The 22,386-nt window shown below is 33.8% G+C and overlaps 4 protein-coding genes across 5 annotated transcripts; 3 read left to right on the forward strand and 1 right to left on the reverse strand.

The window, feature by feature from the left end:
• Positions 1-177: 177 nt before the first annotated feature.
• LOC111790053 (U4/U6 small nuclear ribonucleoprotein Prp31 homolog) lies at positions 178-3,905 on the forward strand. Of its 2 annotated transcripts, none has more exons than XM_023670851.1 (9): positions 178-367; positions 473-547; positions 1,075-1,137; positions 1,239-1,393; positions 1,636-2,528; positions 2,628-2,698; positions 3,050-3,152; positions 3,357-3,432; positions 3,566-3,905. In XM_023670851.1, exons 4-9 carry the CDS (start codon positions 1,283-1,285, stop codon positions 3,671-3,673), a joined length of 1,362 nt encoding a protein of 453 aa, XP_023526619.1. In that variant the 5' UTR covers positions 178-367; positions 473-547; positions 1,075-1,137; positions 1,239-1,282; the 3' UTR covers positions 3,674-3,905. The 2 variants fall into 2 exon arrangements, with proteins under 2 accessions (XP_023526619.1, XP_023526610.1); XM_023670842.1 differs by having other exon boundaries at positions 1,256-1,393.
• A 739-nt stretch (positions 3,906-4,644) lies between these two features.
• LOC111777228 (probable xyloglucan endotransglucosylase/hydrolase protein 33) lies at positions 4,645-6,004 on the reverse strand. Its single transcript, XM_023656731.1, has 4 exons — positions 5,616-6,004; positions 5,433-5,533; positions 5,138-5,346; positions 4,645-5,055 (listed from the first exon to the last, which is right to left on the reverse strand). Exons 1-4 carry the CDS (start codon positions 5,827-5,829, stop codon positions 4,668-4,670), a joined length of 912 nt encoding a protein of 303 aa, XP_023512499.1. The 5' UTR covers positions 5,830-6,004; the 3' UTR covers positions 4,645-4,667.
• Positions 6,005-11,215: 5,211 nt separating this feature from the next.
• LOC111809089 (formin-like protein 20) lies at positions 11,216-12,430 on the forward strand. Its single transcript, XM_023695441.1, has one exon. It carries the CDS (start codon positions 11,216-11,218, stop codon positions 12,428-12,430), a length of 1,215 nt encoding a protein of 404 aa, XP_023551209.1.
• A 757-nt stretch (positions 12,431-13,187) lies between these two features.
• LOC111789534 (U-box domain-containing protein 19-like) lies at positions 13,188-15,346 on the forward strand. The gene has a single exon (XM_023670220.1). It carries the CDS (start codon positions 13,228-13,230, stop codon positions 15,283-15,285), a length of 2,058 nt encoding a protein of 685 aa, XP_023525988.1. The 5' UTR covers positions 13,188-13,227; the 3' UTR covers positions 15,286-15,346.
• The last annotated feature ends 7,040 nt before the right edge of the window (positions 15,347-22,386 follow it).

Genomic DNA, 22,386 nt, shown 5'->3' on the forward strand with positions numbered 1-22,386 from the left:
TACCAAACAAATCGAGATCGATGGGCCAAGGAGCGTAGTGTTAAGATGGGCCTCGTAGGCCCGTAATTCATTATTATTTGGGCTTAATTATTGATTTTGGACTGGGCCTTCCAGGCCCATAATTAATAATGGGTCAGGCTCTTACAGTTCTATTCTGTAATTCTCCCATTCTCTCGGTTATCTTGTCTGTGGGCCGGTGGCTGGATCGGCGAAGCAAGTTCCATACGATTGCCGTCGACCACGAGCCATTACCAGCTTCTCCCCGCTCTTTCGTCGGCGTTCTTGCTTCTTGTTCACGGTGTGAAATCTCATCTGCTGTACGTCGGTTCCCTTTCTGGAAATATTGGAGGACGTAGTTTGATCCGAGGTTTGGGATTGTCTTTTGCGTAAAAGCATCTGATTGTGGTTTTATCCATTTTGGTTTTTATATATATGCTCCCTTAACCCTGGAAATTGAAATTCTGATATACAGATATTCTTCAATTTGGTGCTGAATTGTTTACGACCTGGGAGGCTTTATAAATCTTCTAGCGAAGTTTAGAAAATGGTCAGTAACCCTTTTCTTTTTTTCTTCTTTTGCTTGCATCCATGCGACGTTTAGGTTTCAGCACTTTCCTTTGTGTGCTGGTTTAGTTTAGTTCTTACGTTCTTGCGTGTAAACTCAAATTGACCTATCTAGGAATTGTGGACTTTGGAGTGTGCTATTAAATCTGTAGCTTAATTCTTTATCAGCTGCTAATTTTGTGTTTCTAATTGTTCTTCCTTGAATTATAGAGTTTCTCAAGAGATAGCTTGTTCTGCTCTACAGGGAGCATGTATATAAGAATTTTCTGAGTTAGCTTATAATTTATGGTTGGTAAAGGAGAACTTGATTACTTTCTCTCTCGGATGTAATTTATTAAACTAATGAACAAGTTCTGAATCGTTACACTTCTTTTCCACTTTTTTTCATACATTCATTAGGTTTTTAAACTTGCTATTGTGCTTCTTCTTTCAAATGTTCTTTAAAATCTATCTTGAAAATGTGATTTATCTTGTCTATTAATTGTCATATTATTTTCTTCTGTTTTGTAGGCTACTTTGGCTGATTCTTTTCTAGCAGATCTTGATGAACTCTCTGATGAAGACAATTTTCTGGTTAGCAAATGTTTTCTTACCTTTCTCTCTGGAAGATCAATTCATCATTATATTGCTTGGTAGGAATGTGAATCCATCTACCTTATATTTTGAGGCAATAGTTATTGGATGATTACAGGATGAAGAAGATGCTGATGCCGAAAATATGGAAGAGGATATTGATGGGGATCTTGCAGATCTAGAAAGCCTTAATTATGATGATCTGGATAGTGTATCAAAATTGCAGAAAACACAGAGATACAATGATATTATGCAGGTTAGTTTACATGAAAGTTTCCTTATTGACCTTGGTGTGGCTTGAATAGAAAGGGGTTAGAAGAGAGGCAATGAATATATTCAATCCTTGCTGTCTTGTCTATTATTCTAACCTTTTAGTGAGTGATAGGTTTTGGGATGTTGTATAATTTTTGGATCTTTTGCAATATATCTCTCATGAATAATGATGTTCACTGCACTTCCCCCTTGATTTGATTGGATTTGTTGGCATCTGAATTACAGAAAGTGGCAGATGCATTGGAGATGGATTCTAATGTCTCAAATCAGGGATTTGTATTAGAAGATGATCCTGAGTACCAACTGATTGTAGAGTGTAATGCCTTGTCAGTGGATATTGAGAATGAGATTATTATTATTCACAATTTTATACGTGATAAATATCGACTAAAATTTCCAGAGCTTGAATCACTTGTGCACCATCCAATCGATTATGCTCGAGTTGTTAAGAAGATTGGGAATGAAATGGATTTGACTCTTGTAGATTTAGAAGGGCTTTTACCCTCTGCTGTCATTATGGTTGTCTCTGTTACAGCATCTACCACAAGTGGCAAGCCACTTCCGGAGGAAATTCTCCAGAAAACAATTGATGCATGTGATCGAGCTCTTACTTTAGATTCGGCAAAGAAAATGGTCCTTAATTTTGTTGAAAGTAGAATGGGATATATTGCACCAAATCTTTCAGCGATAGTTGGAAGTGCTGTTGCAGCAAAACTAATGGGAACTGCTGGTGGTCTTGTTGCCTTAGCTAAGATGCCTGCTTGCAATGTTCAGCTTCTTGGTGCAAAGAAAAAAAACCTTGCTGGGTTTTCCACAGCGACCTCACAATTTCGAGTAGGTTATATTGAGCAAACTGAGATATTCCAATCAACACCTCCTCCTTTGAAGATGCGTGCTTGTCGACTCATAGCGGCAAAGTCAACACTTGCAGCACGAGTTGACTCCACCAGGGGTGACCCTACAGGAAAGACTGGTAGAGTCTTCAAAGATGAGATCCTTAAGAAAATTGAGAAGTGGCAAGAACCTCCACCTGCAAAACAACCAAAACCTCTTCCGGTCCCTGATTCTGAACCCAAAAAGAAGAGAGGTGGCCGTCGATTAAGGAAGATGAAGGAAAGGTATATGTTACATTTGTCTTTCATCTCCCTAGCAATAGAAGTTTTGATCTGTTGCACTTTTCCGTTGTTCATGGAGATTGATATGGTTTTCCTTGTCAGGTATGCAACAACGGAGATGAGGAAGCTAGCTAACAGGATGCAGTTTGGGGTGCCTGAAGAGAGTTCTTTAGGTACAACTTTCTTTCATTTCTGAATAATCTGGATTGTTCAAATTGGTAGTTTTGATTCTGCTATGTTTCGTGTTATGCACTGGAATGAGATGCAATGTTATGCTGTTCAGCAAGTTTGAGTTGTCATGTTGTCTGGTGAACCAGAAAATTTTCTGAATTGCAATAGTAATATCATAGCCGTCTTGAGTCTGTCCTATTTCAGGATTATTTCTTATCAAACGTAGTTGCATTTTTGTCTGCATACCAGCTGTTTCTTACAATTGTCCTGGACGGAAAAAGTAGTTGCTTGAGGTATTCTGCAGTAATATTCTGAATAAGCATTTCACTTCTTGATTTTTCATGCCACAACAGGAGATGGATTGGGGGAAGGGTATGGAATGCTTGGTCAGGCTGGGAGTGGCAAGTTGCGTGTGTCAGCTGCTCAGAGCAAGCTTGCCGCAAAAGTTGTTAAGAAGTAAGTCAAGTCATTGAACTGATCTTAATAACCCCAACCACCCAACCACCCACTTACGCGTACGCACACACACAAGTGATAATGAAAACAGAAAAGAAAGAAATAAGAACAATAATTATAACAAAGGAGGGGAAAAGGATATTTGTAGTCTATCATTCGCTTCTTCATCTGTTTCTTTTACTTATCTTCTTAAATCACGAATAGGTTCAAGGAAAAACGCTATGGAAGCAGTGGTGCTACATCCGGGCTGACCTCAAGTTTGGCATTTACTCCAGTACAAGTCAGTATTTTTTGTCCTCCTCACCATCTCCTCCTATGTTATCTAAATTTGCCTCGGAAGTACTTGTTTTATTCATGACACTGCCTGGGATGCTTAATGTCAAGGTTGTGAGAATTTCCTGTTTTCCATGCAGGGAATCGAGCTGTCGAATCCTCAGGCCCATTTGAACCAGCTAGGCGGTGGAACTCAAAGCACCTACTTTTCTGAAACAGGAACATTTTCAAAGATTAGGAAAAACTGAGTCATTAGACCATCAAGCTTTATGTTTCGTGCCCATGCTGTAATCATACATGGATATGGCTTACGATTAGGCTTTGGAATTCAGTACTAACAGAAAGCCACAGGAGTTTATGTTTTTATAACTCAGAATGTTTCTTATTCCTGCTTGCTTGATCTTTTTTGGCTTTAGTTGACTGATTAGTGATTATCCTTTTGGCCGGCGTTAATATTATATGGGATGCCATACACTATAACTGGTGGATTTGTCTTGGTCAGTCTCTTATTTAGTGCCATCAAATAATAGGTAGTAGTAATTCCTGTCTGATTTCCTCTAGTTGAAAATCATAGAAACCTATGCCATACTCTGTACTCCCATGAGAGGAAGATTAGTACCACTGTGGGCTTGATTTGGCATCTATGATATGCGGCTATGCCCTTTTCTTGATGTATCTCTCATTTCATTCAGGATTGGCTATCATATATCACTGATTTGGGTAGTTCAAAAAGGTTGCATCCATGGGTGAAGCTTTCTTGCCCTATGTAATTTAATATCTTTCAATTTTCTTTGACCCGACCAATCCGTTAGTTGCCAGATTAGTTTAACTTCTTTATAGTTCATATAATGCAAGCATTTACAAAATCCTTGATGGAGAATCCCTCTTTTTGGATGGTACTGATGGAAGATCTCCTATCGGAGTCTCCTCTGTTCAGTCATCGCTCGTATCTTTGTCGGATACACTTTACTACAATATCTATCTTCTTCCTATGTCTTTACTCCAATACTCGTCTTTGTCGGATACACTTTACTACAATATCTATCTTCTTCCTATGTCTTTACTACAATACTCAGTAACAGCCTAAGTCTACCGTTAGCAGATATTGTCATCCTTTACGGTTTTTAAAACGTGTCTGTTATGGAGATGTTTTAACACTCTTATAAAATAAAGAAAGTTTTCTTTTCTTTTCTTGAGGTAGGATCTCACAAAAACTTGGAAAAAAACTCGGTAAAAATACATCTATTTGCACTCTGGTGGCAAAACTTTGTATCTGGATGTATCTTCACAATAGGAGTAAAACATGAGCTTCCTCCTTGCCCAATCCATGGCATCTATTTGCTCCTGTGATAGCTTTATAAATTCTGGACCCTCCACGGTATCCGGGCTCGAGACATTGGTTTTGGAGCTTGAAGGAACAGTTGCTATTGGTGGTGATACACTTCCATTGATCTCCATTTCTTCAAAAGAAGCCACATATGGTGCATACTTATAGTCCACTGGGTACTTTCCTCCATGAGTTGCCCATTCTGAACCATCCCATATCGTGACAAAAACTGACATGGGTTTTGATGGATAGAAAGCTTCAGAATTTCTCAGCTCTCTGATTGGAACATTATCCACCAAAAACCTGCTTGAATTTCCATGCACTTTTTAGAAGAACAGAGAAATACAACGACCAACAAAAGTGATCCTGCCTTTCATGCACTTACACTGTATGATATTTGTTCCAAATGATGGTGTAATCGTGGTACTTCACGCTGGGATCAAACCAGAGGTAGAATTTCTCTTCTCTCCCTGTCTTGACGCTTCCATTTGCATACATATTTGTTTGAATAACCCAATCTTTTCTCTTGTCATGTCCCAGCAGCTCTATGTCAATCTCGTCATGAGAATGGGTATAAACATCTGCATTCGACAGCTGAACATGGCCCTCATCATCTCGTTGGTTGTTGACCAAACTGGTAAGCAAAACAGAGGATAATAAGAAATGGGGGAAAATCTTACATAAAAAGCCACTACAACCCCTGAAGTGAAGCCTGATGGAAGCTTAATTGAAGCACTGAAGAACCCATAATGATATTTGCTCCTCGAGACCAAACCAGCACCTCCAGAAATGAAAAGAGAAGAAGTTATGAATCAAAACAGAGTCGGGCTGAAAGGAGAAGCTAAGATCCAATGATGATTTACCAGAATGTTTGTTGAGAGTGAGATTGAGAGAGGACCCATTGCTCATCAGCTGGATATTTGCGGCCCCAAAAATCTTGGCGAAGCATTGATCGATTGAGACATTGGGAACGAGATCCGTTAAACGTGGGACGCTTGGAGGCGTGTAGTATGTACCACAGGAAGGGGCTGCAAAAAACATGCACAAAATGAAGAAGCTTAAGAGGGGCAATTCCATCTTTGATGAACAAAGGGATGCCGACAATTCAGCTTAACTAAACTAATTTGATTTGATTTGGTTTGGTTTCTCGACAGAAGGAACAGTTCATGAACCATATAGCCTCACTACTGGTTTTAGTTATGGACACACTCTGAAGTCTGACCTGACCCTTTTATCTCAGATGAAAAAAAGACCTTTGGAATCTCTTCGATGCTTTTGCTCTTTCGATTTTTCGTATCGAGCTTTCCTTCGAAGTTTAAAAAATGCATCTATTAGGGAGAGGTTTTCCCACTCTTATAAAAAGTGCTTCGTTCTCCTCTCCAACCGATGTCAAATCTTACCATCCACCACCCTTTAGGGTCCAGTGTCCTTGCAGGCACTCGTTCCCTTTTCTTTTTCCAATTGATGTAGGACCCTCCAATCCACCATCCTTTGGGGCCCAGCGTCCTTGCTGGTACATTGCCTCGTGTCCACCTCATTTAGGGCTCGGCCTCCTCGCTGGCACATCGCCTGGTGTCTGGCACTGATACCATTTGTAATAATCCAAGTCCACCGCTAGCGGATATTGTTTTTTTTGGACTTTTTCTTTTAGGTTTTCCTAAAATGTGTCTGTTAGGAGAGATTTCCACGTTGTTATAAAGAATGTGCATCAGATAATCGGTCACCACGATTGTCCCTAAACCCTAAACCCTAAACTGGACCGATTGTCCACGACTGTCCCTAAACCCTAAACTGGACCGATTGTCCCTAAACCCTAAACTGCTATCCGGCATCTAAACCCTAAACCCTAAACCCTAAACTGCTATCCACGATTGTGCATCGAATAATCGGTGACCACACCCTCCGTCACGAATGTCCTCATACCTGCGTTACCGTTCATTTAGATGACATAAAATTTAGATCCAAGTCAAGATTGTGCAATAAAATGAGTGGTTAAGATGTTTGGCAGGTGAGTTTATTATTTAGTAGAGTTGATAACTCAAATAAATGATGAAGTTGTTACAGCTTTGAATTCATGGAGCATTCTTAGGTAAGCAGATTACGTAGGGCTTCCATTTTATTTTATTTTATTTTATGATGTTTTCGAACAAGCTTTCAATTATGAGTCGAGTCACGTAAATACTTTGCAACCGATCAATAGATAGAGTATAAAACGATAGTGATGGATGGAGCAATAGAGCGAAATGAAGAGGGAATGTAACGACTCACTTTTTGAGAGCTCGAATCACAGATAGATACTTATTGCGTTGAACATTTAAAAATACACTTTTAATTTAAACTTTTTAGACGTGCATGCACCATACAACGATGCACACACAACAACATGACATGGGTACTTCATAAAATCTCATAATCAAACGCTCGTAAGAGAAACATATTAAAGGGGTACAATACACCGATCTAGCCCAAAACTTCATAGCTCTTAATTTGTATGCACTTCCGCCTCGACATCTCCATCATGTTTCATCTGAAAATTTTAAAGTAGCAAGGATTGAGTATATAAAATATACTTAGGCTTATTCGCCGTTCATAGTTCATTACTAAATTTTATTGATATTAGTTGTTTGTTTGGTGTCTCATTCTCATTTGGGGTTCATTTCTAAATACCGGATCTTCCTAGGCTACATCCTAGGTTTGCACATCCTTCCTAAGCTCAATTTAGACTATTCCGGAAGCTAATTCAATTGCTTGATTCTTGGTCCTTTTTGGACCTCTAGCCTTCGGATTTTCTCTAAAGTTCTTTAGGTCTCCTGGTAGACTCTTAAGACGCGACCTTAATATCGATCTCATAGGTTCATGCATGATAATGCACAACTAGATGCTAGGGGTGTACATCCAACCCGACAACCCGGACCAACCCAACCCAAATTACAAGGGTTGGGTTGGGTTATTTTTCCTGAACCCGAATAGGCTAGATTCAATTTCAGGTTCATAGGATAAAATCCTCAGGTTAACCCGAACAGATTAAAATTTATGATATAAATACGCTAAAAAGTTAAGCATATTCACAAGTTTTCTAAGTGCTAATTTGTGCTTGCTAGAATTATTTTGTCAGCAGTTCAACTCCCATATATTTAGGTTATTCTCAAACAAAAATATATAATGTTAAATATTCACCAACTATACATATATTTGAGTTATCTTTATATAGCAATATTTTTTTTTTTTAATAATTATAGATTGATTTGTGTTTATTTCTCAACTTTTAATATATCTATCTAAGATTATATCCAATAATTATAAATGGTATATAAATAAAATAATATTAATTTTTTAAAAAAAGTTAACATCCCCACAACCCAATATGAAAATTTTCGAGTTGGGTTGTAGATTGTAAAAATTTTTAGGTTGAGTTGAGTTGGGAAAATTTTTGGGTTGGGTTGGGAAAATTTTGGAGTTGGTTGGATTGGGTTGTGAAAATTTTTGAGCTGGGTTGGGTTGTGAAATTTTTCAAATTAGTTTGATTGGGTTGTGAAAATTTTGGAGTTGGTTGGATTAGGTTGTGAAAATTTTCGGATTGGGTTAGGTTACGAGTCCAAACAATCGTCTAACCCACTAATTTCTCAACAAATTTACGTGATTTTAGGGCTGGATTTGACTAAAATTAGATGGGAAGAGTGGTTATAAAAGGAGAGGTAAGGAAAGGAGAAGAGACAACCCACAGCAATAATGGCCCCAAGAAGCTCTAATAAGATGTCTTGGGGAGCCTATACTTTCATCCTCTTTGGGTTTCATTTGCTCATTTCCCAAGCCAACGCTGCTAGAAATGTTGTTCCCACCACCCATAAACAAACCGTGAGGGTACACTTGGGATTTGTGCACAAAACCGTACATGCTCCTAGACCTGGATACGTTCATTTTTCGAGGCTCAATCAAAGGACCTTCTCCTATCCACCTACTCTAGCCGACGTCAGATCTGGAATATTATCCAAACGCTTGTATATCATTCCATCTAGGTCCAGGCTCAGGACGTCCAACCAACACTTTCGTGTCAAATATGGATCGATAAGAAAAAACGTGCACTTTCCTCCATCTAGATCGGGTAAGAGGATGTCGCACCCAAACTATCCCGTCAGCTCTGGAATGTTATTGAGAAATGGGCACATTTCTCCATCTGGACCTCGTCATAGGATATCAACCCCGAACCATCCCGTCAACCCTGAAATGATGCCAAAAACCATTCACGTTTCTCCAGTTAGACCGAGTCAGGGGGCATCGAACCCATAGCCTCATTTCTTTGTTATTTGTGGGGAACGAGCAAAGCTCATTCTTTTTGTTTCCTATTTGTGGGAAACGTGCAAACCTCATTCTTTTTTTCTTGTATTCTAAAAATCATTTATATGAAATAAGAAGTTTATAAGTTATTGATAGGCACATTTTTTCTTGTGATCGGATACCTTTCACAAAATTTCGACCCATTAATTTTATTTAATCGTCTAATTTTATTTTTGTAATTCTAAAAGTGAATTTTGATAATTTTTATTTTTATCTCGTTCTTAATTAAAAGTTTTTAAAAATATATTATTTACTAATTTAAAAAAAATATAATCATAAATTTGTAGAGCTAAAATGGAGAGAAATGGAACGAACATATTTAAAAATATATCAACAATATGTAGTTTCATATTTCTTCGGCTTGTACGGTTTTAGTATTCATGCATATTCAACATGTGTTATCTTAGCTCATTTGATGCTCAAATCTTGATAATAAGCTTCTTACCCAATCTTTGCGGTGTAGCCTGAAGCCATCAAGCCAATATCGGAGAGAACTACATACTACTACATATAGGAATTTTCATAATTTTCTATTGAATGAATAGCACTAAGAAAAGAAATGTTAAACGCATTGACGATCTTACAAAGATAAAATTGCAGTTAATTTCCATTTAACGTTTTAACGTATTTTAACAAACAACAAATCAACAACATACTTTCATACGAAAACCAGTAAAACGTCAAATGCAAAAGTTACGAGAAATTAGGTAGTATCGGGAATAGAACCAATGGGCGATGCTTGGGTACAATTTCGAATCCGTTATTATATATTTGCTCTAGTTTTTGTTGTTTTTGATGTTGAAACGGTTTTTCTTTATCCATGGGCAATGAGTTTTGATGTATTAGGGGTATCCTAAACCGACAATTAGGATAAGCACGAAAATTAAAGTTGAGACACTTATGAATTCCATCGTTTCCCTTGATCGAACAACCCAAGCTATTGGTCATGACTCTCCAGTTTATGGTCGCTTCTCTATGGTACCAGTTGTTGCTTCATTGAATTCGCTTCATTAATAGGTTCACGAGACTTTGATTGTTATGCACTGGTTGGTACCAAGATTTAGTCCTAGATAGGGTATGGTAACAATGAAAATGTCCTAGCATGGTATCAGAGTCATGCCCTAAACTTAGTCGTACCAATAGATTGGTAAATCCTCAAATATCGAGCCTCGATTAAGACTCCAAAACTCAATTTGTTTGATTAAGCCTCGATTAAAATGACTAAGACTCCAAAGGAGTCGAGCCTCGATTAAAGGGAGGCGCACTTTGTTCGAGAGGAGGTGTTGGATGATAGAAGTCCCACATCGGCTAATTTAGGGAATGATCATGGGTTTATAAGTGAGAAATACTAAATTCATTGGTATGAGGCCTTTTGGAGAAGCCCAAAGCAAAGCCATGAGAACCAGGACAATATCATACTAGTGGACATAACATGAAATATTTCCATTGGTACGAGGCCTGGACAACATAACATGAAATATCTTGATTGGTATGAGACAACATAACATGAAATATCTTGATTGGTATGAGACAACATAACATGAAATATCTTGATTGGTATGAGGCCTAGACAATATCATAGAGTAGACAATCCGCTCAAAATGATCATGGGTTTATAATAATCAAATAATACTATCTCCATCGTTCCTAACCGTTTTTATGATTGGATTGTTTTGATTTTGTTTTTTTTTTTCTTCCAATTTCACCCAAATTCTCATAATTCAGAAAAATCATTTAATCATTAAAAATATTGGTTCACAACTTATTAGGGAAAGGAACATATTCGTACATAAAAAGTGGTCTGGCCCAACATTGAACTGAATGGGCCAAGCCCATATAATATGGCCCATATAATATTTTACAAATATTTATTTATTATTGTAGGTGGCTTAAATTTAACATTATTATTTTAGATTGTTATTTTTTCATATTAAAAATTTTAATTTTATGGTGAAATTTTTAAAAATATAAAATAATTAATAAAATCTCACCCACTAATTTCTAACGAATTTCCGTGTTTTTAGTGTTTTTACAAACAAATTAGCGCTGGATTTGACTAAAATTGGATGCCATTAATGCTATATAAAGGGAGAGCTAATGAAAGCACATCAGCAAACCCATAGCAATAATGGCCCCAAGAAGCTCTATCATTTCTTGGGGAGCCTATAGTTTAGTCCTCTTTGGGTTTCTTTTGCTCGTTTCCCAAACAAATGCTAGAAATGTTGTTTCGACTCATAAACCCGAAGAATCTTATGATGATATAAGGTTTGACTTGGGATTTCTACGAAAAACCGTGCATGTTCCTTCATCTGAATCGAGCCAAAACAAGAAACTATCTATGGTAGACTTTAGAATAGTTCCAAAAGCTCCTCACATTTCTGCTCCTGGTCTGAATCAGATGACCATAACCTATCCACCTCCTCTACCTCTATTGCACGATAGGATGTTATCGAAAACCAAGCACATTCCTCCATTTGGACCAAGTCACGGGACTTCAAACTCATACCATCCCATCAACTATGGAATGTTACCGAAAAACATGCACATTCCTCCATCCGGACCAAGTCACGGGGCACCAAACCCAGACCATCCCATCAACTATGGTATGTTACCGAAAAACGTCCCCATTCCTCCATCTGGACCAAATCACGGGGCACCAGACCATCCCATCAACTATGGAATGCTACCGAAAAACATTCCCATTCCTCCATCCGGACCAAGTCACGGGGCACCAGACCATCCCATCAACTATGTAATGTTACCGAAAAACATCCCCATTCCTCCATCCGGACCAAGTCACGGGGCACCAGACCATCCCATCAACTATGTAATGTTACCGAAAAACATCCCCATTCCTCCATCCGGACCAAGTCACGGGGCACCAGACCATCCCATCAACTATGGAATGTTACCGAAAAACATCCCCATTCCTCCATCCGGACCAAGTCACGGGGCACCAGACCATCCCATCAACTATGGAATGTTACCGAAAAACATCCCCATTCCTCCATCCGGACCAAGTCACGGGGCACCAGACCATCCCATCAACTATGGAATGTTACCGAAAAACATCCCCATTCCTCCATCCGGACCAAGTCACGGGGCACCAGACCATCCCATCAACTATGGAATGTTACCGAAAAACATCCCCATTCCTCCATCCGGACCAAGTCACGGGGCACCAGACCATCCCATCAACTATGGAATGTTACCGAAAAACATCCCCATTCCTCCATCCGGACCAAGTCACGGGGCACCAGACCATCCCATCAACTATGGAATGCTACCGAAAAACATCCCCATTCCTCCATCCGGACCAAGTCACGGGTCATCAAATCCATAGTCTGTTCCACCACGCCATTTCTTTGCTATTTGTAAGAAACGAGCAAAGCTCTTTTTTTTTTGTTTGTGTATCAATCAAGTCAATTATATGAAATATAAGAATTGATATGCACGTTTTCGGATGTCATCAAATACCTCTTTATATACTAAAAAAATTATTTGACAAAAAAAAATATATTTTGACAAAATAAAAAAAAGATCCAGAGGGAATTAAAATTATGAGTATTTACTGAAAAAAAAATCTTTGTAGCTATTTTTTAATTTTTGTTTGGTCTAATTTTATTTTTAATAAAGTAATAATATTTAAAATTAAAATTTACAATTCCTGCATAATCAACAAAGGGATTGTTGAAGGAAATTTCAGGAAATTAGGACGTAAAATAATTTTGGTCAATTTTTAAAACAATTATTGCCTCAATAATAATTTCCATGTTACCAAAATATAAAAACTCCACCTTAATTGAATGTCGGCGAATCTCACCTGTCACGAATCCCATGCCGTTAACTCAGGATACGTGTCATCATGTGATTGATTCACGTTCAAATAGATTTCGACGAAGCTGCACTATCCTATCTCCTACGTACACGTGTCGGGTCTCAGGTCAAACTGGCTTAGGATCAATCATCGTTCGACACGTGTCTATGTTATATTTAGGATGCTTCCTTTTCCCTCCTGGAGCGGGACTTCAGAAGCAGAAAGCTTGCCGTCAATATATATATATAGCAATTTGGTGAGAGATGAAAACAAATCACCAAAATCCATATACGAACTTTTTCGATTCTCTCTATTTCTGTTTAATGATTCGAAAATCAAACGACTTCAATCGCCGGATTCTGTCGTTACCGGCGATTCAACCATGCGAATGCACATCTCCCGCGACGTTGTTGACGTCTTTGATCAATATCAGTCGAAACATCTGCGGCTACAGATCGGAGTTCTTCGGTAGCAACAAGCGAAACGCCATTAAAGCGATTCGCCAAATCGAAATCCTTCTGATGTTCTTTGAAGAAATTCAAGGTCGAAAAGCGGAAGATCTGTCGGATTCTGTTGTTTTAATCTTACTGGAGCTCCATTTTATCTTCCAGAAGCTTCTGTTTCTTTTGGAGGATTGTGCCCTAGAAGGTGCTCGTTTGTTCATGCTTATGAAATCGGAGTTCGTCGCGAATCGGTTCCAGGTTTTGATCCGATCCGTCGCTTTGGCTCTGGAGATTTTGCCTTTGGATTCGATCGATTTGCCTATCGAAGTCGTCGAGTTTGTGGAATTAGCGACGAAACAAACACGAAAGATGAAATTTCAAATCGATCGCGAAGATGAAGAGATTCTCATCGAGGTAAGATCAATTCTAGCTGTTTTCGATTGCCGTGTTACTCCGGATAATACTCAAATCAAACGATTTCTTGATTATATTGGGATTAAAACATGGAGTTTATGCAATAAGGAGGTGAAATTCTTGGAGTCGGAAATTGAAATCGAATGGTCGGCTCACGAGAAGCTAGAGTTTTCCTTTTTAAGCAAATTGATTGGTTTGATGAACTACTGTCGATGCATATTATTTGATGTTATCGATTACGAAGCAGTTCCGCTTGTCCATCGATATGGAGCCGAAATCATCGATTGTTTTAACCACGATGATTTTCGATGCCCAATCTCGTTGGATTTCATGATTGATCCAGTAACAGTAGGAACAGGGCAGACATATGATCGCTCTTCGATTCAAAAATGGTTGAGGGCTGGAAATTCCACCTGCCCTAAAACAGGGGAGAGATTGAAGAACAGAGAGTTAGTCCCCAATTTAGCTCTCCGTCGGATAATTCGGCGATACTGTTCTAAACATTCAACCCCTTATCCAGAATCAAGCAAACAAAAACGCAACATAACGAGAACAATTGTTGCAGGTAGCTCAACAGCCGAGAAGATCGTTTGGGTTTTGGCGAAATATTTAGCTCGCCTTCTGGAAACAGGAACGCCAAACGAGAAGAACAAAGCCGCTTATGAGATCAAACTTCTATCCAAATCAAGCATTTTTTATCGGTCTTACTTGGTGGAAGTTGGTCTGATTCCAAATTTATTAAAGCTTTTGAGATCATCAGATGGTTTGATGCAAAAGAACGCAATTGCAGCTGTTTTGAATCTTTCAAAGCATTCAAAAAGCAAAAGAGTAATAGCAGAAAACAGAGGATTGGAGGCAATTATAAATGTTTTAACGATGGGTTACACAACAGAAGCCCGTCAATTATCTGCTTATACTCTGTTTTACATGGCTTCCATTGAAGAGTACAGAAAGCTCATAGGCCAAACCCCAGAAGCACTTATGGGCTTAATGAACTTACTCAAGGAAGATTCAGATCGTAGCAAAAAGAACGCAATGGTTGCAATATATGGACTTCTTACGCATCCTGAAAACCACAGAAAAGTTCTCTCCATTGGAGCAGTTCCTTCATTGGTGAATTTGCTTGAAACATCCGATAGGGAAACTCTCATTGCAGATTCAATGGAGATTCTTGCAACTCTAGCAGAGAAGCCGGAAGGAGCCGCCGCGATCATGCGATGTGGGGCTTTGAGTTTAACAATGGAGTTCATGAGTTCATGTAGCTCAAGTGCAGGACGAGAGTACTCTGTTTGTTTACTGCTAGCTCTGTGCATCCATGGCGGATGTGAAGTAGTCCGAATCGTTGCAAAAAGCGAGGCCGTAATTTCATCTCTGTACATTATTATCAGAGAAGGCACAGCCCGTGGGAGAAGGAAGGCGGGTTCTTTGATGAGAATTCTCCATGAACACTGCGAAGTAGTGGCCGCAAGCTCCGACCCAATCCCTGTTCGCCTTTCAAATGAACGATCTGTTCAAGCCTGGTAAATTTGTAAATCGTTATTTTTTTAATTTTATTTTTTAAAGGATTTTTTTGGGGGTAAATAGACAGGATGTAAATAGTTNTTTTTTTTTTTTTTTTTTTTTTTTTTTTTTTTTTTTTTTTTAATTTATTGAGATTTGTTTGGGTATTAGCTCGGGTTTTTAAGAGCTAATAACAGTCCATTAGCTTTGATCTCTTAACTTCTAATAATATAATATTATTTCGTTATTATGGCTGTGATGATGTCTTTGTAATATTTAAATTTAAAGTCTTCTTATTTAATAACTTAAATAATTCAATAATTTAATATGTTTCGTCTTCTTATTTAATAAGTTGAATTATTAGACAATTTAATAGGTTTGAAATATATGATTCAACATTTGACCCATATATGATAATTTAATTTTAATACTATTTTGTTTTTATTTGATGAGCTTTGAATGAATAATTAACCATTTAAATTTATAAAATAAAAAATTGCTATTCCTTTTTTTCTAAAAAATAAAGAATTAATGCTTAATTTAATTGAAAATTATGGTTGAACAGAAAATTAAATTGTGACATTTTTATGGATATTTTTATATCTTAAAAGAAGACAATAAATGTAGAATTAAAAGAAATAATAACTTTTAAAAACGGTAAACAGTCTCGAAAGACACCTTCACACTTCTAATACCCATGTGGACCGCATCTTTGAGCATAAGTTCTCGTGATTTTGCTTTGTGCTTCCTCAAAAGGTCTCAAACCAATGGAAAGAGTATTCCTTGATTATAAACCTATGATCATTCTTTAAATTAGCCGATGTGGGACTTTCATCATCCAACATACATTAGGGGTCGGGTTAGGGTTGTACGACGGGTTCTCCGACGCCCTTGTGCAGGGCGATATGGTTGGGTGCGGCCGTAGAGACATATATGCAATCATTTGTCAGGAACAGCCGATTCTAGTACATAATTAGTCCTCTTTTATCCGAGGGAATGGAATTATACGGGGTCTTGTTGTTCAATGGGTTTGGATCATTTAAGATTGGATTGAAGGATTTATAGTTTCGTTCTTATTTGAAATATAGTAATGCATAATATAACCCTAATTATTCTTTCTTTCAATAAATTATATAATTATTTGTGGTTACGTCATAATTACCTTTTTCAAAACCAACTTTATACAAATAAAAAAAAATCATGATTAATTTAAAGGCCCACTTTATTAAAACACATTGAACGGGCTTCAATATTATAGTTGGAGATAAAGAGTGATCCGCTTCAAATGGGGAATAATTCTAGAGAGGGAGTGGAGAATAATTTTCACGACATAGACGAGATTATATTCTCCATACCGATTTAATATAAATATAATTGCAACACATATTAATATATATCTATATATATATATATATATTTTGCTATATTAAAAAAATAAATTAATTAATTTTAAGACTTTAATGCTAATATTTAAACAAAAAAAAATTTTGAATTTTTAAAATTTTTTGAAATCAATTTGTTGCTTAATTTATTATGATTTTTTAAAATAACTTTAATAAAAATTATATTGAAAAATGAGGGTTTTAAAATAATTATTTTCTAAAAATAATAATAAACAGTAAAAAATTATCTTCCCAACATCTATTCCCTACAAAGAAAAATGGAGAATTTGGTAGAGACGAAATAAGTGGTGGGAATGGGAACGGGAAAGACTTTTACAGCTCGTGAACATCTCTAACTACATTAAACTAATTCCAAGTCATGGATTGAGTAATTATGCTCATATTACTTCGGTTGTCTTAAGGTGTAGGCTATATGCTTTATCATTCTGCATTAGAACACAACCTCTGGCCTGACATGCCCTAAACCACAAAGTGTCCCAAATTCTTAGAGCTACCATAATGAAGTCGAGATTTTGAAGCTTTTATTTTATATAGATTCAAATATAGTCTTCTTCCCATAAACTATAGAAAGCGGTTTACATTATCTATTAATTACTTTTAAAAAAATTAACTTTAAATTTGATTAAAATCATGAGACTAAAACAATGAAGTGATGCGTTGATAATTGCCGTTCGGGCAAGAAATTGACATGAATACAAACAGCTTTTGTCTCTTTCAATCCCTGTTCTAAAAGAAAAACAGAACAAACTAACAAGGCAAGCAAACATCCTTTAACTATTTTACTATAAAATATCTATGCTTTATAAACAAGTTTCTTGGTTTAATAATTATAATATCGACAAATTAGGTTTAAAATTATTCATATAAAAAATGACGCGTAACAATGGAATAATTCATCTTCTTTCCTTTTTTTTATTACCTTCCTCGCGTATGTATAAGACCGAATCCATTCGATTTCTAAAAAGGATTACTAATCCTTAACTTTTCGAGGAATCCTTCATCAGTGGTTGTGAATGACTGATTTTTCTCAATCTTTTCGACCTTAGTTCCGTAGGAGCAAGTCAGAAAGATTGAGAAATAGAACCATCTGATTTGATTCGTTCTCAATAGCCATGTGATGATCATCTTAGGGTGATCCTTTTGTCGACGGATGCTCCTATTACACTCGTAGTCTCTGAAGGATGAGAACCAACTATGTAGCATCTACATCGAGAATTCAAGTATTGTATACGTCATTAGTCCGATCCTTTGTAGGAACTACCCGTAATAACGAACTTGCAAAATGAATCTTGACATTAAATTGTTTATTATATGGTATTAACATTAAATTTGATCACAGGGGTAAAAACGTAATTTTTTTGTTATACGGGTAAAATTAATTTTTTTACTCCGTAAATGTCTCTTGAAAATAGTAGCACGTGCAAACTAATTTTTTCTGTTTATTTCATATAAATATTGTAATAATTCAAATGAAACGTGAAAATTCTGAAAAGATTAATATTTGATTCATGTGAACTACATTTTTTTAATGTATATTACTTTGTATCTCATCAAATTCGGTTGTAATTCACATGTAATTCACATGTAATATGTCATTTTCTTTGTACTAAACAAAATANAAACTAATTTTAAAGTTTTAAATTTTCTCTCCTACTAATAATGATAAGAGTTGAGTGTTCAAATGACCGGAGGAATCGACCAACTCGAACTACTCAACCTTTGAGTTGGGTTAGATTTTTCCGTTCGGGATGGAATATTTTTTTAAAAAAATCATAAATTTAACTCAACCGACCAGATCAATTAAAAAATAGAGATATAATCCAATCTTATTCTATCATACTTTTAAGATTGTCGTGAAAATTAAGAATATTTAACATTTATAACCGATGTTAGTAATGTGTTTGACGTATGAAAGGTCAGGAGTTGAGTTAGGTTGTGAACTCTATTTCTATTGCTCAACCCACCGGTACAACCAACACTCACAATTGCAAGTTGTTAAAAAAAAATTTTGTCCAACCAAAAAAAATATTAAAAAAAAAAAAATCGTTAAATTGATTTTAGCAATTTTTTCCAAAAAAAAAAAAACAAAAAACAAAAAACAAAAAGTTCTTTTTCTAAATTTAGAAAAATCTAGACTAACAACTCTTTTACGACGTCGCTTTCTTATCGTTGCATCTTTCAATGGAAAGTTTAAAAAGATTAAAAAAAATATTTTAAAAAATTATTAAATTAAATTTAAATTTATTTTATTCGCATTAAAATAGAGAACGGAAATAAAACTAAAGGACATGAAATTATCCGAAGCTGTTCAATTATATCCCTTGAAATAAATAAATAATAAATGGGTTCATAATATCCCTTTAAATAAATAAATAAATAATAAAATAAACAAATAAAATCACTTTCAACTTTATGTCTTAACCGATTAAAAATTTTAATTTTAACCTATTAAATTAATTTCAATTATTTTAAGTATTTTTTAGTCATCCTATCTTCATAATTGCTCTCCCTTTTATTCAGATGATAAAATTTATATTTAAAGTGGATAATATCACGTCGTTATTAAAAATTTCTTTAATTTGTATTAATTAAATAAAGAAATAAGCGGGTTTGTGCAATTGAATTGTCCACTAAGGAAGACTTCTAAACTCGTAATTATAAAACAAAATTTCCACACGTTTTCGTGTACATATAACAATTTGTTTCTTTTAAGATAACATAAAAGTTTATTATATTTAAAAAAATAATAATTTGAGTTGTTCCCTAAAATTAATGAATGTATTAATATAATATAAGAGATTAATGAAAACTATTGCCACCACCTTATCCTATATGATTGGACAACAAGTTTTCTCAAACCTTTGGTCAATTCCATTTTTAAATGCTTCAAAACTCTAAAGTCTTTTATCAAATTAATTAATCAAAATTCATCCCATTATTAATTTTTATTAAATCAATATAAAAAAAACTCTAAGTCTTTTTTTTAATATGAATTTTTCAATGTGTCTTAATACGCTATTATTAAATATAATATAATCGGGGTATGGTTTGACATTAATAATAATTTTTTTAATGGCTACATTAATTAAAAAAAATACATTTAAATTTTGTATTTTATCTTAAAATACATTCCCCTTCTAAAAAACTTAAAATAGTATTATATTTAAAAAATACTTATAAAATTTTAAAAATTGCATTAACATTCGGTTAATATACAAGATGAAAAATGATCTATATATATTTCACAAATCACCTTCATGTTACTTCGGAGTATTTTTAAATTTTCTAAAAAAAGTTTTAAGATATTTTTTAAATTTAAAATAAAATTATTGATATTTTTGAAACCTTTTAAATTCAATATTATTTTTGAAACAAAGCAGTAATAATTTTTATCTAAATATAAAATATAGTAGTTTTTTTTTTAAAAAAGAATAATAAGTTAAAAGGTATTTTTAGATTTTTTTTTTGTTTTAAAGTTCAAGAGTATTATTAAAAAATTTAATAATTTAGGAGTATTTATGAAATAAAGTAATAAGTTGAAAGGTGTTTTTATTAATTTAATATTTTTAATATATAATTTTCATAATATAATAATATTTTATTTCCAGATTAGTACCTGGTATTTTATGAAAAAAAAATGATTATACTAAAATAATTCTAATGGTTGAAATTTATAATATATGAACTTAAAACAATATTTAACTAATATGTGTTTTTAAAGTTTTAATTAAAGATTAATTAATGATAAGTCTTATGGATTACATAGTATATATAAACATGGGTTAGGTACTGCTTGCCCATTTAAATATAATTTCTCACCCTCCTAGCTATAGCCTAATTAACGTTAATTATATAATTTATAAAATTTAATATTAATTACCCAATAATTCTTCCCAATATTTAGCTTAAATTATTAAAACTAAGATCAAAACTTGGATCTCAACTTTGATACTCTATTTAAAAAAAAAACACTCTTTGATTTAAAAAAAAAAAAATTAAAAAAACATCTTTTAATTTAAAAAAAAAATTAAAAAATACTCTTATTATTATTACTTTAAAAAATAATATTAAAAAATTTAGAAAAAAAAATTATATAAAAGTAAAGGATATTAATATAACTTTTATAATTGCATAAATATTTTTTAAAAATGGTACTAATTTAACTCATAACACAGTACTAATTTAACTTTTTTAAAAAAAAAAAAAATTATGAGCATTAATGATTTTTTTTTTTTAAGTTTAAGGATATTTATAAGATTTTTTTTTTTTTTAAAAAAAGTTCAAAGGTATTATTGAAATTTAAAAAAAAAAATTATGAATATTTTAAATAAAGTACAAAGTTTAAAGGTATTTTTATTAATTAGCCTAAATACGAATTAACACGTCTATAACTTTATTTTTATCTTAATATATATATATATATTTAAACTTAATAAAACTAGGATAAATATGATAAATAAGTTTGTTAGCTCCGCTAATAAAAATACCCTTCAATTTAACCTAAATACAAATAACCTTAAATTAATAAAAATATATTTATACTTTATTTAAAAAATTCTTATAAAGTTTTAGAGGGTTCAGTAACATAATTAAATTAAAAAAATATATATTAAAAATGAAAAAAAAAATTGATATTAATATAGTTTTAAAAATACTCTTAAAAACATATAAAAATACAATTAAATTTTTAAAAGAATAACTAATATCTAGAACTTTTTTTAAAAAACTTCAAAATCACATTTGAAATTTTTTAAAATTTTTAAAAATACTCGTACATTTCAAAACAATATTAACCTTTTTTTATAAGAGTTAAAGGATATTAATACTATTACCATTGATATTTTAAATTTTTTTTAATTTTTAACCTTTTAAAAAAGTTCCAAAGATATTAATGAAAATTACAAATATATATATATATATATATAAAAGTTTAAATGATATTTTTTATTTAAATTATAATTTTTATGTTGGCTTCTTCATAAGGGGACGATTTGAGACCATCCTCAGAAGGGGACGGAGATATTCCGTTTTTTCTTTTTCTTTTTTAATTTTTAAAATTTATTTGGTGGTTTCAAATAATTGAACTCGATAAAGTCAAAATCCACATATTAAATATCTTTTTTTTTTAATATTAAATAATACTTGTCCCAACCGCCCATTCCCACTCAACTTTTTTTTATTTTATTTTTTTAAAAAATTATAATATTGTTTAAAAATTAATTACTTGCATTAGACATAATAAAACATGTGCATAATTTCTAAAATATTTATAAACATTTTCTTATATTCCTACCCATTTTAAGATTTATATCTATTTATATCTATTTAATTCACGAGTTTTAAAATGTTTAATAAATTTACAATATTACAAATATATATGAATTTACTAAAATTCTTATATTTTCAATTTTATAATTTAAAATAAATTAACCCCCCATAATATAAAAATTTTAATTTTAATTTACGATATTATACAATATTTTATATATATATATATTAAGAAGTCACATTTCATTAAAATAATATACGAAAGCAAGAGAGAATGATGTAGGAGTAAAACTTGGGTTGTTAGGTGCATTTGTAGTCCAACAATGTGGTGCCACGTGTTTTTTTTTGTTGCTTTATTTATACTGTTTTTTTCCTTTTCTTTTTCTTTTTGCTTTATTTTTTTATTTATTATTTTTTACCTTTTCATTTAAGAAATAAAATTTTCTTATTTTTT

This window comes from Cucurbita pepo, chromosome LG01, assembly GCF_002806865.2.
Source record: "Cucurbita pepo subsp. pepo cultivar mu-cu-16 chromosome LG01, ASM280686v2, whole genome shotgun sequence".
Classification (NCBI taxonomy): domain Eukaryota; kingdom Viridiplantae; phylum Streptophyta; class Magnoliopsida; order Cucurbitales; family Cucurbitaceae; genus Cucurbita; species Cucurbita pepo.